General features: G+C 46.0%; 1 protein-coding gene across 5 annotated transcripts in view; it reads right to left on the bottom strand.

Moving 5' to 3' along the window:
- Positions 1-14,626, bottom strand: part of MYOF (myoferlin) — a 153,030-nt gene that overhangs the window by 19,327 nt on the left and 119,077 nt on the right. For 3 of the 5 annotated variants that reach the window (XR_003002487.1, XM_024739512.1, XM_024739513.1), the window contains 9 exons: positions 14,443-14,519; positions 12,467-12,523; positions 11,057-11,068; positions 9,357-9,455; positions 7,813-7,938; positions 5,915-6,070; positions 5,390-5,481; positions 1,453-1,623; positions 580-728 (listed from right to left, as the gene is read on the bottom strand). Coding sequence is in view for 4 of the 5 variants with exons in the window: in XM_024739512.1 (XP_024595280.1) it covers positions 580-728; positions 1,453-1,623; positions 5,390-5,481; positions 5,915-6,070; positions 7,813-7,938; positions 9,357-9,455; positions 11,057-11,068; positions 12,467-12,523; positions 14,443-14,519 (939 nt within the window). In the remaining variant the exon portion in view is untranslated. The remainder of the gene's footprint in view (positions 1-579; positions 729-1,452; positions 1,624-5,389; positions 5,482-5,914; positions 6,071-7,812; positions 7,939-9,356; positions 9,456-11,056; positions 11,069-12,466; positions 12,524-14,442; positions 14,520-14,626) is intronic. The other 2 variants (XM_024739514.1, XM_024739515.1) reach the window with 1 other exon arrangement.

The raw sequence follows: 14,626 nt of genomic DNA, 5'->3' as shown, positions 1-14,626 counted from the left end.
CCAGCCCCTCCAGGAAGCCCTCCTCCCTACGAAACACTGAATCATGCCACAGCTCTTATGCTCTAGTAAGCTTATTTCAGTCTCTGTCATGATGCAGTTAGCTGTTTATGTGTCAGGACAGATTGCATTATAAATTACCGCTGAGGAAAGAGCAAGACCCCAAGCTCGGATGTGAGCCAGATGTGAACTCAGCAGAGTCTTCAAACCAGCCCCCAGCATCCCTGAGCCTTCTCAGAGAAGGACTGGGAGAATGATGGAATAAAATTGGAGGAGAAATTCTTCCACTACCATCTGAGCGCTTTTGAGCTAATTATGCATTACATGGAAATAAGTTAATTATTAGAACTTTGTGTTCAAAGCTCAAATGGCTATGACCTAAAAAGGTCAAGTGAAACATAAGACAGACAAGAAAACGTGTCCATTTTGACACCTGACGTGACAGCAAAACTCTACTATAACGGGGCTTTTGTTAGACAGTCATGTGTACGGAATTCCCTATGGTATTAGGGTACTGCTCTGTCCACCCCCCTCCCCAACGCAAACTTGTAACCAGCTTGCCATCCATGGCAACGTGCTTACCAAATTCATCTAGGCTGTAGTCTTGTCCTCCATATCTGATTCTACTTCCGTCTTCAGAAAGGACAGGTGGTGGGAAGCCTTTGAATCTGGCTACATTTTGAAGCAACTGTGTTGGTTTCAGTTGATCTCGCCAGGTGTTGACTCCAGAACTGTGAATAATATCCCACACCCGGAGTTACCGCAGGGCACACAAGTTCTTCTTGGATTCATACACACACAAACTTATAGGTGCTCTCATGTTAACGGGGGAGCGGGGAATGTGCTCTACACGTTCGCTTTTGCCCAGAAATCTATTTAGGATTTAGAGACCTAAAATCCACAATCATTTTGGCCTCAGCCAATTGGTACTCCCCTCCGCCCCTCAGTTTCCTCCTCTGTAAAAAATGAGTTTGACTGAGATCCCTGTAATCACAATCGGGAAACTTATAAATTAGAAATCACAAGCTGTATCTCATTCAGTACTACAGAAAGGCACTGTTTAGCACTCAGGGAAAGAGGGACATCACAGAATTGATCAGTTTGGAGGGAGGGGCAGGGAATTCCTGCCATCAGACATTGCCAGCTCTTTGTCCTGGGCATCAAGGAGGGAAGGGGCTCAAAGAATGGGAGAGTGGAGACTGGTTCCCCAGGGGCTGCTACCTGCGCCATCGGCACAGAGCACTGCACTGCTCCAGGGGCCAGCGTTGTACACAGACGCCAACGTGAATGGGCAATGCTATGGTCCTGATTCTCTCTAAGATGATTCTATTATCAACAACAGTATCTACCTGACTCAAACGAGCAGGGGCTCAGTTAAGACAGGCCCTGAGGTGGAGCGCCAGAGCTTCCCCAGGTATTAACGTTAGATGGAGCAAACTGTCAACAAACACTTACACACAGTACTGCTCAGGAATGCCGCAGTGGGACCCAAACCGGGAAAGGAATCGGTTTTCCAGGTCAATAATCGTTTCTCCTACTTTTTCATCACTGGTAAAGGTGTCGTAATCATAGACAGAAATTTTCAGGTCTTTCTCTTGAGGTAAGTAGCAGCTCAGTTCATACATTCTGAATAAACAAATGCAAGGTTAGAATCTCCATGATCCCACCCGGGCGTCTCACACAAACCAGGGTTCTGCACAAAGACTCCCCGGGCCGGGGCCGGGGCTGCAGGAGGAGGACATCATGGCCGGGATAACCAGGTGGGTGGCGGCGGGCAGGGGTGCTTGATTAAGTAGTGCCCGTTAGTAATGAGAGCAACAGATTGTACACTTGCTCAGGAGAAGATCCGGGGCTTTAAATGCCTAACGAGAACCCCAGCTTTGCTGCTTACCAGCTGCGGGACCCTAGGCCAGCTACTTAACCTCTCTGTGCTCAGTTTTCTCATCTGTAAAATGATGATAATATTCCCTACCATCCCATGTTGTTACAAGGGTCAAGGGACGAAATGTTTAGAAAGCATTTGGTATGAGTGCATTACTCAAAACCCAATAGCTATAACAGTAATAATAATAAATTATTATAAGTTATATAATAATTATTAATTATAATTAGCATATATGCCTATTATCTGGACACCCACTCATCTCCACCCAGCTGGGAGATTAGTAAGGCACAAGCACCCTGATTTATAGCCCCCATATCTGTGCCCCTACTATGTTACCTTCTCTGCCTCAACAGAGACCACCACCCCATGGAACACCCTGGACTCACCCCACCGGAGCATGAGGGTCTGGAGGGGGGAAGTAGAAGGCTGCCAAGAAGGCTCCCTCCCTCCTCCCAGGCTCTCTGGCTCTGCCACTGATTTGTGAAGGCTTTTCTATAGTATCTGTATTAAAATGCAAACACTTCTGAGAGAACGATAAATGATCAAACAGTAATTTCTGTGGTAGGTGAGCAATATGGCGCCAGTTCTGAGATGGTGATAACTGTACAGCATAAGCTCCAGATGGGTGGGGTTCGGTTCTGTATCTGCACACAGAGGGCTGAGTCCCATAGTAGGTGCTCAATAAACTTTGTGGACAGAAAACTGTGAGAGGCCTCTTGCATCTCTCCTCTCTCACTGTGCCTCCACTTCTCCTCCTGTCACTCTGGTGTGTGGACTGGTTCTTGCCCAAAGAGCCAGGAGTATTCATCTCTTGAGCAGAAGGGTATGTGTCAGTGGGGCTCTGGAGACAAGCTTCTCGGGTGCCTCCTAGATACATCTCAGTGACTTCTCCAGACTGCTGCAGCCAGGTGGGGGCCTGCAGGAGGAAGGCGGCCCAGGATAGAAGCTGCTGGAGTCATGGCCACACCTGAAGCACCATATCCACACGAGCCCCCAAATTCCATTACTGGATTCCAAGGGACAGGTAACATGTGTCCCTTGAGAAAAAGAATTCTTTGCTCAAATAAGTTTGAGAACCACTTCTGGTGTTCCTCTGGGCAAATTGAAGGTTCTGAGAAGTCCTGCAGTTATCTTTTTAACCCAAGCATCTTGGTTTGATGACGGAATACGTCTTTCTTTAGAACACAATTAACATCTTCTGGCAGACTGACATCCTATTGAATGTTATGGGCTAACAATGCTGAACAGTGGCCGAGCACGTAGGAAAGGCTGCTCCTTCCTGAATTCCTTTCATGGAATCCCTGAGAGTCTCCGTTGAGAAGAACATCACCCTGGAGAAGACTGAGGCCAGGGACCGCAGCCGTGGGAGGGGCTGCAGAACCGCGTCTCCCTGGCTCCACCCTGCTGGGCGGGGTGATGTCTGCATGTTCACCAGATGGCGATTGGCCGTGCGGAGCCTGACGGCATCACTTCCTTCCGGGGTGGCTCCAAGCTAGACTTTTCCTGCCACTTAATTAAGCTTGTGCTTGGCTCCGAGATGAGCGATTCAGACAGGGCCGCCTTTCTCCCGTAAAAGCTGGCTTTCCCTGCTTCCCTGTGTCCCTCGCATGGAGCCCTCCTTCCTGCCCTGCGTGCCTTTTCCTGTCTAGACCTCAGGGCTGGATCAGGGGAAGAAAAGGAAAACAATCATATTGCCCTGCCAGAGGATTACTTCCACTGCCTGGCTCTAGCACGCGGCCCCGGGGTGTACAGCACAGAGGGTGTGTATGTGCGCGCGTGCACACGCATGTACACACAAGAGAGGGAAGGAGTGCATAAGGGCACCCACCAACAAACGCGAGTAGAGAAGAAGCGGATGGGCAGGATAATAAAGCCAGAAATTAAAATACAGGCACACGTCAAATAAGAACAAAGTGTTCTCCTTCTCGGCAGGGTTCTGGGGAAAAATAACACTGTTTTTACAAATGTTTTGTGCAAAGAACATTTTTCTACAGGTGATGGCTTGGCCCGGAATATGAAACATTACCAATGGTGTTGGAAAAGCCTGGGGCTTGGTCAGGAATTTCTACCTAAGTCTTGGCTGCCCGGTGCGCCAGCTCTGTGGACACAGCTCTGGTGCCGTTTCTGTCACCTGTAAAGCAGGGCCGTTTCTCCCTGCCCTGTCAGCTGCCGGGTTTGACACTGAGGTGAAAACCAGATGGTGGCGGCCTTGCAGACGCTGCATTCAGGTGGCCTGGGCGTGAGTCCCGGCTCTGCCACTCAGCAGTGGGGTGAGGTGGTGCTGACTCCCTCCATGCCTCCGTTTCCTCTGTTGTCAGGTGAGGGTAGCCCTTCAGAGTTGTGAGATTTTTGAGATGTTTTCTATGAAGGGTTCGGCATAGTGTACATCCACAGTAAAAGCTCAGCACATAGTAGCTATTATTAAATGTGGAAGTAGTTTATAGCTGAAAAAAGCCGGTCCTCTTTAGAGGTCACTTGGGTGCGCCTTACCCTTCAGAAGGTTCTGATGAGATCAGTGTAACAGTCCAGAACAGATGTAAAATGGCAATGATGAAGACGGTAATGCTATTTCAAGAATCTTTGGGGGACTTCCCCGGTGGCACAGTGGTTAAGAATCCGCCTGCCAATGCAGGGGACACGGGTTCAAGCCTTGGTCCAGGAAGATCCCACATGCCGTGGAGCAACTAAGCCCGTGCGCCACCACTACGGAGCCTGCGCCCTAGAGCCCGCGAGCCACAACTACTGAGCCTGCGCCCTACAGCCCGTGAGCCACAACTACTGAGCCCGTGTGCCACAACTACTGAAGCCCACGTGCCACAACTACTGAGCCTGCACTCTAGAGCCCATGAGCCACAATTACTGAAGCCCGCGTGCCTAGAACCCGTGCTCCGCAACGAGAAGCCACTGCAATGAGAAGCCCACCCACAACGAAGAGTAGCCCCCACTCGCCGCAGCTAGAGAAAGCCCACGCGTAGCAACGAAGACCCAACACAGCCATAAATAAAATCTTCGAGAACAGAAGACAGGGAGCAGGACATCTGACCCCATCACTTTCTGCCGCCTTCTCAGTTTTGGTAACAGAGTCAATAACACATACACTGGCTCAAAGTGGTGGAGTCAAAGCATCCCAGAAAAGAGAGCTCAGCAGGATCGGGGAGTGAGAACCACCTGTCACTACATGTAAGTCACTGCCTACCCTTCTTGTCTAGAAGCCACAAACCCTCCAGACTCCTGGGCCTCATTACCCGCCCCCCGCCCCTCCAGGTCTCACAGCAAATCTCTCAGACTTGGTTTAGTTTTCTTCATGGTACTTTTCACTTCCACAAATTTCTTGTATTTGTGCATTTACGTATTTATTACCTGCCCCACCGATTTGGATATTTGAATAGTTCACAGACATAGTTTCACAGCTTCCGGGCCTAGAGCAGAGCCTAGCACTCATTGCATCCTTAGCACAGAGGCCAAGAAGAAAAGAACCACAGAAAAGCGTTAGGAAATGCCCGTTACCTGCCGAACACCGGGTTGAGAGTGTTGGGGATGTAGTGGTCTCGATCTTCCATTACTTTTTTGCCCAGTGTTATTTTTATATAAGGGTCACACTGTGGGGACAAAACAGACAGCAGGTTATGTCACCACGGGGTGCCAGTTCAAGGCAGTTTCTGGGACAGACTCCACACCCGCTCCCACCCTGATGAGAAGAGGTAGCCTCAGACCAGGTCTGGGCAATGCTTCCTCTTGGCGCCATGTAGCCAGCACACCTCTGGAGGGGAGGCAGTGGCGGGGAGCAGTGACAAAGCAATTCTCCTCCGAGGTCACGTCTGTAAAATGAGAAGGGTGAACCAGAGGCTCCAAAGCCCCTTCAAGCTCTGAGATAAATCCCCACTGGGACAATCCTCCTGAACAGATTGTTTTGATAGAGTATCTTTCCCCTTGTGAGATAACAGAGCCCAGAAAGAAAGAACAGGACAATTACTGTGGCGGATGACTGTAATTACGTTGCTATAGGAGAAGGCTCCACGCCCAAACTCTTACCAGGCCATTGTTGTCCTGGGGCTGGAGCTCTAAGCCTCGAACAATGTAAATCCTAACCGTGCATTCCTGTGGGACACTGTCAGGTAGTTCCCGAAACTGCCGGGGAGGGGCCGGCACGCTGGGGTCATCCGACAGTGGGTAGATTCTGAAGGAACCCTAGGAGAGAGACACACAGATGTACTCGCAGGACCTTGGGCGATCAGGGCAGAGGGCTTGGGGCAGTGTCCTTTCCCCCAGGACACTGGGGGCAGCCACAGGGGCTGTGGGATTGGGGGATGAAGGGCTGCCTTTTGTGAAAGAAATAGTTATGGTGTGCTGTGCATGTTTCCAGTGGGGAAAGTGAGTGATGATAAAGTAATTACTTAATAGATCACAGGGGAGAAGAAAAGGCAGGGCAGAGGTAGGGAGGCCTGGCAAAAACCTAGGCAAGACATGGAGGTGGCCTGGACCAGTATGATGGCAAAGGAGGTGATAAGAAGTGAAATTCTGCACATTTTTTGAAGATAGGAATAAAAATGATTATTTTTTAAACCCAATAAAGTATACAGGGTGATTTCCCTTTTTTTCTGCATCACCCCTGTAAACCCCCTTCCATCCACTCCCAGGCAAACTCCCGTTCATCCCTCAGGTCTCAGCTGCAAAGTGTCTCTTCTTCCAGGAAACCTCCCTGATTGCCCCTGGGTTGGAGAGGTTTCCTAACACTCTCTTCTAACCCCGCACTCACCCCTATTGCAGCACTGACCTCTGCGTCGTCACTGTCTATTTATTGTCTATATTCTTCACTAGACTGGGAGCTTCCTGAGGGAGGGAAATATTTCTTGTTTATCACTCTATCTCCAGGACCTAACACAGGGCTGGGCATGAAACAGGGACACAATAAGCAGTTTCTGAATGAGTGAGCCATCAGGCCAGCTTGAGAGGCCTTATATTTTATCTTGAAACCAGCTTACGTACAAGAGAAAGCACTGAAGTTGGATTCGGAACACGTGGGTCTTAGTTCCAGCTACTTTCACTCAGTAAAGCAGCATGGTACCTACCATGTGCCAGGTACTGGAGGCCAAAAGACGAACTCTAGGAATCCAGTCTGGCACAGGGGGTTAAATAGGTTTCTCTCATGCTACCTCTGATGGCTTGGTGGAAAGCTATAATGAGAAGGATTCTGAAACCACATGTAGGGTAATATGGTCTGATGAGCAATGTCTGCTATGCGAAAGGATTAGGAAGTAACAGCACATCTGCCACGGATTTGCCAGCTTAAAAGAATGAGTAGGAGTTTGTCAGACCACAGAGAGGGAAGAAAGGGCATCCAGGGAATGAAGAAGAAGTTGTCCCAAAGCTCCAAGTTGTGAGAGGACAGGGTGTGTTTGGGGGCTTGGAGAGGATGCAGTGGCAGGAGAGACAAGAAGCTTGTGAAAGGCCAGCCCAACCCTTGGAAGGAGTTGAGACTTGACCCAGTGGAAACTCAGGCGATGTCTTTAAGCGATCAGATTTGGTTGTGTGGAAGATGGACTAGAGTGTGGATGAGAAGGGTGGCAAGGACAATGGATTGGGAAAGTGCTGCACTGGTCCTGCTGAAAGGGAGGGGGCGGGGGACGTGTGTGTGTGTGTGTGTGTGTGTGTGCGTGTGCGTGTGTGTGTGTGTACGTGTACTAGAGCTTAGAGAGGCTGCCTCTACAGGATTCAAGGCTGGTTGGCATCAGCAGGGAGAAAGATAACGGAGAATGGCTTTGAGTGTTCTGCCCCCAACCCCACTGTCCTCTTCCTTGTTAGCATTTTCTAGCATCCTTCAGATGTCAGAGGATGTGTCCCTGACCCAGAGATTGGTTGCCCTTTATCCTAGGTCTATAAAGAAAATAAAGATGGATTTTAAACAGGACATACACACACATTTTACTCACCTTAAACTCTCCTACCACAGAAGGATCTTCATTCTCATCTGATTTGCCTCGATACAGCTTGAAAGTATCTGAGAAGTCTGTCAGGCCCTCGAATTCCATTACATCCTCCAGTTCACAGTCATATATCTGCAAACCATCAACAGATTCTTAATTTCTCATTAAAGTACAGGTGGAATCTAAAATCAAAAAGACTGACAATACCAAATGGGCACGAGATGTGGATGGAGCCCCAGAACTCTCACGCTGCTGGCTGGAGTGCAGGATGATATGACCACTTTGGAAAAGTGTCTGGCAATTTCTTATGAAGTCAAATATCCAGCTACTCTATGATGCAGAAGTTTTATTCCTAGGTATTCATCCAAGAGACATGGAAACATGTCCACATGGTATTAGAATGTCCGTAGCAGCTTCATCATCGGGAGAATGGATAAACAAGTTGTGGTATATCCATACAATGGAATATGACTCAGCAATTAAAAGGGGCAAACTACTGATGCACAAGACAATATGACGGCTCTCCAAACTACTGTGTTGGGCTAAAGAAGCCACACACACACAAATACGTAGTGTATGAGTCCACTTATCTGAAGTATAAAGAAAGGCAAAACCGATCTACGATGATGAAATCAGATCAGTTGTCTCTAAGAGGGTTGGAAGGTTGTGAGAAATTGAAGGGAAAGGGGTACAGAGGAGTTTTCTGGGGTGATGGAAATGTTCCTTGCCTTGTTTTCGTAGTGGTTTATGTAGGCGTATATACAATTATCACAACTCACCGAATGGATTACTTTATTGTATGTAAATTATACCTCGATAAAAAGCTAGAAGAGGAGAAGGAGGAAAAAAGGAAGGAAAGAGGGAGGGATGGAGGATGGACTGTGGGGCTGATCTGCCAACCTAGTTTATTTCTCTAAATAAGCGGTTCTTTACATACTGGTGTTTCCCAAGCTGCACTGAGATGTTATGACAATCACATGAAAGAAAGTAGATTTTTCCACATTCTGAAATAATGAATAAAGAACTGGAAAACCCAAACCATTAACAGGAAGATCGTCCATAGCCAGACCGGCCTAGTCCAATAGCTTGTCTTCCTCCTGGACACACAGTTGTGACTGTACACTGCATGCACGTAAAAGAATCAACTTCTCAGCTAGTGAAACTGATGCTCGTTTAGAGGACAGAATAAAGCATGTTGACATGTCATGCTTTTTTGCAAGAGCACCATGACTTTGAAGGTCTCCCTTGGTCAAACTGGACAATTGTTGGCCTAAGTAGTGCAGTGCCAACCCATTCCCAACCCTCGGCCAGATGTCCCCAAGCCCTAAAGTGGCAGTCACATAACCATAAATCAACAGCTGTCCTCAAGCCCCAGGAATCTTGGCAAAGGCAAAATCCACCACAAGGGGGCTCCCCAGGAGGCCAGAGGTGCTCCTGGCCCCTCAGCCTCAGCACCCACCATTGGACCTTTCAGTCTTTCACTCAGCTCTGCCTGTGGCCAGTTTTAACGCATGTCAATCCCCCACCCACAGTAGCGTAGGCCCAGGTACCTGGAGTTTGGGATAGCCTTTCTGAATATATTGTCCACATTTTTCATGTTCCCCTGTGGAAGCATAATATTTACTCCACCAGTCAATAATTTCTTCCTCCTAAAGAAAGGCACATGAAAATGGAAAAATCTTTAGTGATGCCCTGGATTTCCAATCATTGCAAGAAAACTCATAGGTAATAGACAAGAGAAACAGGTACTTCTGAACCTAAAAGAGGTGAGATCATATGACCCTTGTTTACATGCACCAAAGTATTCACAATTCTTCTACCCAGAAGCTGGAGGTGAAATGATGATCCTTGGCCAATGAAATGTGTTTGGCTTTAATGGCCGCAGCTACACTAGATGATTTTCTTACATTCTATGGATACAATCTATTCATTTGTCTGTTTTTACTCCTTTATCCTGTTGACTTGATATTTACATATGCAGATAAATTAAAAGAAAGCCTTCAGTATGTGTTTACTATTTCATCCTCCAGTATGTGTTTTCCACTGTTTCATTTCCTTAGCCCTTTTAGCCAGCAATGCGTTGCAAAACAGAGCTCACTAAGCTAAGAGTGGGTAAAACTGGTTCTAATTCAAGTTCCATCCTTTACGTTAGAAGCCATACCCTTATGTTACAAGCCATACCACATCAGGTACGTTGTTTAACATCTCTGAGCATCATTTTCTTCATCCACTGAATGGGATAATAACACTACCTGTCCCCATCCATCTCATAGGATTGTTTCGTTTTGTTCTTTGGCCACGCTGTGTGGCATGCGGGATGATCTGAGCTCCCCAAGATCCCCGACCAGGGATTGAACCCGTGCCCCCTGCACTGGGAGCACAGAGTCTTAACCAGTGGACCACCAGGGAAGTCTCTCATAGAGTTGTCTTGGACATCAAATAACATCATTAGGAGAAGGAGCTTTGAAAATTATAAAATGTGAAGCAAGAGTAGGGAGGCATCATGGTTTGTTTAGACCAGTGGCTTCCAACCTATTCTTGGAGATTCTAATTCAATCAGCCTGGGGTGAGACCTGGCATACAGGATGCTTTCAAAAGTTCCCCAGGTAACGTGCAGCCAGAGTTCAGAATCCGGCGGTTCTTTGATTGGGCAGAAGGGACAGCATTTAGAATCCCTCGTGCAACATTCTCAAACTGTAGAAGGCTGTAGTTTATCGAAGGCTACTATAAATTCCACTCAGATTTATAACAAGAATAGATCCCATCAGACCCACCCGTGGCTTAATCTACCTAGGAAGAGTGAGCTTGCCCAAAAGAGTGTGTCACCAGCAACATAGCCTCTTCTTCCATCTGGGGGGAAGGAAGAAGGAACACTCAAGGAAAGCTATTTCTTATTTGTATATTTGTATATATATATGTTTATACAGACACCTACGGTTATTTCTTATTTGTATATTTGTATATATATATATGTTTATACATACACCTACGGTTATTTCTTATTTGTATATGGTATATATATGTTTATACATACACCTACGGTTATTCCTTATTTGTATATGGTATATATATGTTTATACATACACCTACGGTTATTTCTTATTTGTATATGGTATATATATGTTTATACATACACCTACAGTTATTTCCCCTTTGTGGATCAGTAACCCAACCCTGGATTTAAACATTTATTTATTTATGTATTTAGGTATCAGCTACAGGCAGAAAATATATAATGTATAATAGTTACCTTTTCTGTTAGCTGCCCATCACGTATATATGGGTAGGAAGAGGACAAACCACGTACAGGTCACACAGAGATGGAGACCCCATGAGCATTAGGTTCAATGAGAAAGAGAAAAGGAGATGTTACTGTTCATCCATGCCTTATATTATCGACATTTTGATGGATTATTTATTCAAGATGATCCATAACTAAACACACCTTATTGGCTTCTTCTCTGAAATGTGCAGAAGAGTTACAAACAGTATTAAAATAAAAGGCTTGGAGGTAGCCACCCATGTCCCATGTTTTAATAGAGTTGGACAATCTGTCCACCAGCATAGTGATCACAAAGAAGGTGGGGTGGAGGTGGGGATGAATAGTTACTCAACTTCCTGCCCCAAACCTTTTATTCCATTTAGCTTCTAAAGTATATCCCCAACTTGGCCTAATCCTCATTCCTTCAAAAACTCCTGTCCCAAGATGTTTATGTCCAACATGACTGCAGCACCATCATTAAGTATCTTTTCTTGATTTTTCCCCATGCCGACGATAAAGCACCAAATACATATCCATCCATAAATGGATGTCAAGTCTCTCATTGGCCAAATCCTCCCATTTGAGTTTCTGCACGGAGAATCCACCAGGGGATGAGAGAATGGACAGCTAGGATGCTGGGGCTTGACTTTTCTCTTGGTACCTGCTGGAACATAAGCCAAGCTCACCCTTAGGGGCAGTGTGAAGAATTGCTACCTCCTAACTTCAAGTTCATTTCCACTGTGAGGGGACAGCGACTCGTCACTACAGGCACTTCCTGCAGGGAGTGCTGGGCGGCCACGGGGCTTCTTCTGCAAGTGCCCCTCGGCATTTTCCACATCGACTTTTGTTCGGCACACAGAAATGCCAAGAGAGGCAGAGAGACAGACAGATATAACAATTCTTTCTATTAGATTCATGTCAAAGCGAGATTAAAAGTTAAATCAGCACAGCTGAATTGAGATTTTGGAGAGGGAGACTTTATGCCAAAAGTGTTTTCACATTCTGAATGGTTCCTGAATTCATAGTTTTAGAGTCTGTGTATTCACATCTACTCTCAGCTATTGGAAATCATTTCAAAGAAATGAATAGTTCATGATTTAAAAAGCGTTATTCAGAACAGATGGCTGACGTTAAGATCCAGGATTAATATGGGAGAATTGATTCATGTCCGCTTGCTCATTAGCTCACGTGGCAAAGTAGCTGGAGCAGCTAGAGTAACTTGCTCCATTATATCCAAATGGCACAGAAGATTCTCCCCTGAAGCTTAAAATAATCACATTTGTTTAAAGATCGTCTTTCACTCCAAAATCTAGAAAGAATCTGAAAGGAGAGTTCAAGTCTTTAGACCGAGGTCCCCGCAGCCCCAGGCAGCACCATGCATTTTCTTATCATACATACATGCACTGTCGCTGGAGAAGCCATTTTGCTGAGTGCTGTTGACATACTGCTTAAGCACTGGAATTGGAAGGTTAATTGTTGAAATGGCCACGTAGGAACGTCTCTGTTATCTGGCTGGCACTTAGCAATTTGTCCCCAGTGCTTATTTCCTGCTTTACTTGTGGTGGTGCTGAGCCCATCTGTTAAGAGCTCCCAGGGTCACCACAGGGTAGTGGTGTGAGTTTCTGCGAGCCCGAAACTGTCACCTGAAGCCACGTTCTACAGCTCCCATCAACAGCACAGTGTTGACCCATTCCCTCAATTTACCAATAGAAGGCTTGACTTGAGTTAGTGGTAATAGGTATTCATTACACACACATCGCATGTACACGTACCACATGCATATCACCTGCATGCATATCTATTACATGCATGCACGTGTATTCCATGCATGCACGTGTATTACATGTATGTGTAATCTGGGACATCAGCAAGCTTGTCGTTGGCTCTTCCAAAGCTCAACTTTGCTCATTTGACTTTGCACAGATGAGTGCTATATTCCCCAATGAATAGGTGGTATCAGATTTCTAGAGTCGATTCCAAATAGCCTTTCTTATCAACACAGTACACCTCCAGTAGCTGTTAGGAGAGCAGCTGAGTGAAAGTTATTTATAGTACGTGAGAATGACTGATACTACCTTCCTCAGCCCTGCTAAGCTGCAACTTAAAATATGACGTAAACTCAACTTTCACAGTGTGTCGCTACAGTAGCCTCATCTGTCAACTACTGTTAAGAAATGAATGAGATCGGGGCATAGACTGGCTTTATTCTTCTTCTTGAGCCTCCATACCTGGGGCTACTGAGTCTACAGAAGGCCCAAAGAAGAGCTGATTAACAATGGGAGGCAGGAAAGCTGGAGGCTGATTATAGAGCAGGATCTTAAACCGGCTTTTTCCAGAGCTGTTGTGAAAATGTACGTAAAAGACCTTAAGCATATTATACTTAGCTTCGTCTTAGGCTACTACTGTTTTATTGGGAATATTTGGGGTTGTTTGTAAAGTGAACACAGTGGTTTTGCATATTTGCTATTGTCATTTCTGACTGTGGAGGATTCTCAGGGAATAGAATCAAACACACTGCTACACAGTGCTGGCTGTAGAGCCCACATTTAGTATGGTCCAATTGTTAGTGAGTTTAATGCAGTGGGAAGAAAGTGGATTTCTTTAAAGGCACTGTCTATGGACATAACACATTAAAGTGCAATCATGTGTACTTTTCGGCCAGTTTGCACATTAAAACATGCTGTGAAAGTCCATCATGAATGCCAACAGAAACGGGGAGATAGCTGATGTTTTCTTTTTTCTGGGCTGGGAACTTTTTTTTTCCCTCTCCTTCCTGTCGAACTGGCCGGAATGGTTTTAACATAGGGTCCTGAATGAGCATTTCCACCAGTTTCTTGATTTGGAAAACCACAGTGAATATAAAAGTCGGGGATATCCCATACACTGACAAATAGGGTCATTAAAAACCCATGACACTTCTGTTTCATGTAGGGGAAAAAACTGGTGTGCTACATGTATCCCTCTTCTGAACGTTGTGGTGCTGTGTATTTGCTCCTGAAATTTCTCTTTCTTGCAAATGATATCATTCAGACCGTCCACACTAAAGGTCCTCAGACCTGCCTGCACATTAGAATCACTTGGGGAGATTTTTAAATTTACTGTTGTCTAGATCCCTCTCCCTCATGGAGAGTGGAGCACGGGTCTGAGTATATTTTAAGTACCCTGGGTGACTGAGGGTAGAGGTCACGAGTCCACACAATGTCACTGTAGAGGACATGAGTCCACACAGTGTAAGATTCAGGTTTTTTACCGTGATAAGCTGGTTTGTTATTTTATTTTAGTTGCACTGAATGGTTGTTTGACTGAATTCACCTAATGCTTAGATGCCTGGAAGATAAAACTGACATCATCCAATGATCAGTTCTGAAGCCTACCTTTGATGCCAGTAATGGTTTGGTGTCTTCTATTTCAATAACGACGTCCCGGCAGGGTGGGGTAGACAAAAAGGAGGCTGCAAGACAATTTCACAATCTAAGATGCTTACAAAAATACAGTGGTGAACATTCTACTCCAAGTTCAATTTCAACAGCCACACAGTGGAAGGTAGAGTTTGCTCCT

This window comes from Neophocaena asiaeorientalis, unplaced genomic scaffold, assembly GCF_003031525.2.
Source record: "Neophocaena asiaeorientalis asiaeorientalis breed wild unplaced genomic scaffold, Neophocaena_asiaeorientalis_V1.1 scaffold597, whole genome shotgun sequence".
Classification (NCBI taxonomy): domain Eukaryota; kingdom Metazoa; phylum Chordata; class Mammalia; order Artiodactyla; family Phocoenidae; genus Neophocaena; species Neophocaena asiaeorientalis.
This window is presented reverse-complemented; position numbering and strand designations above follow the sequence as displayed.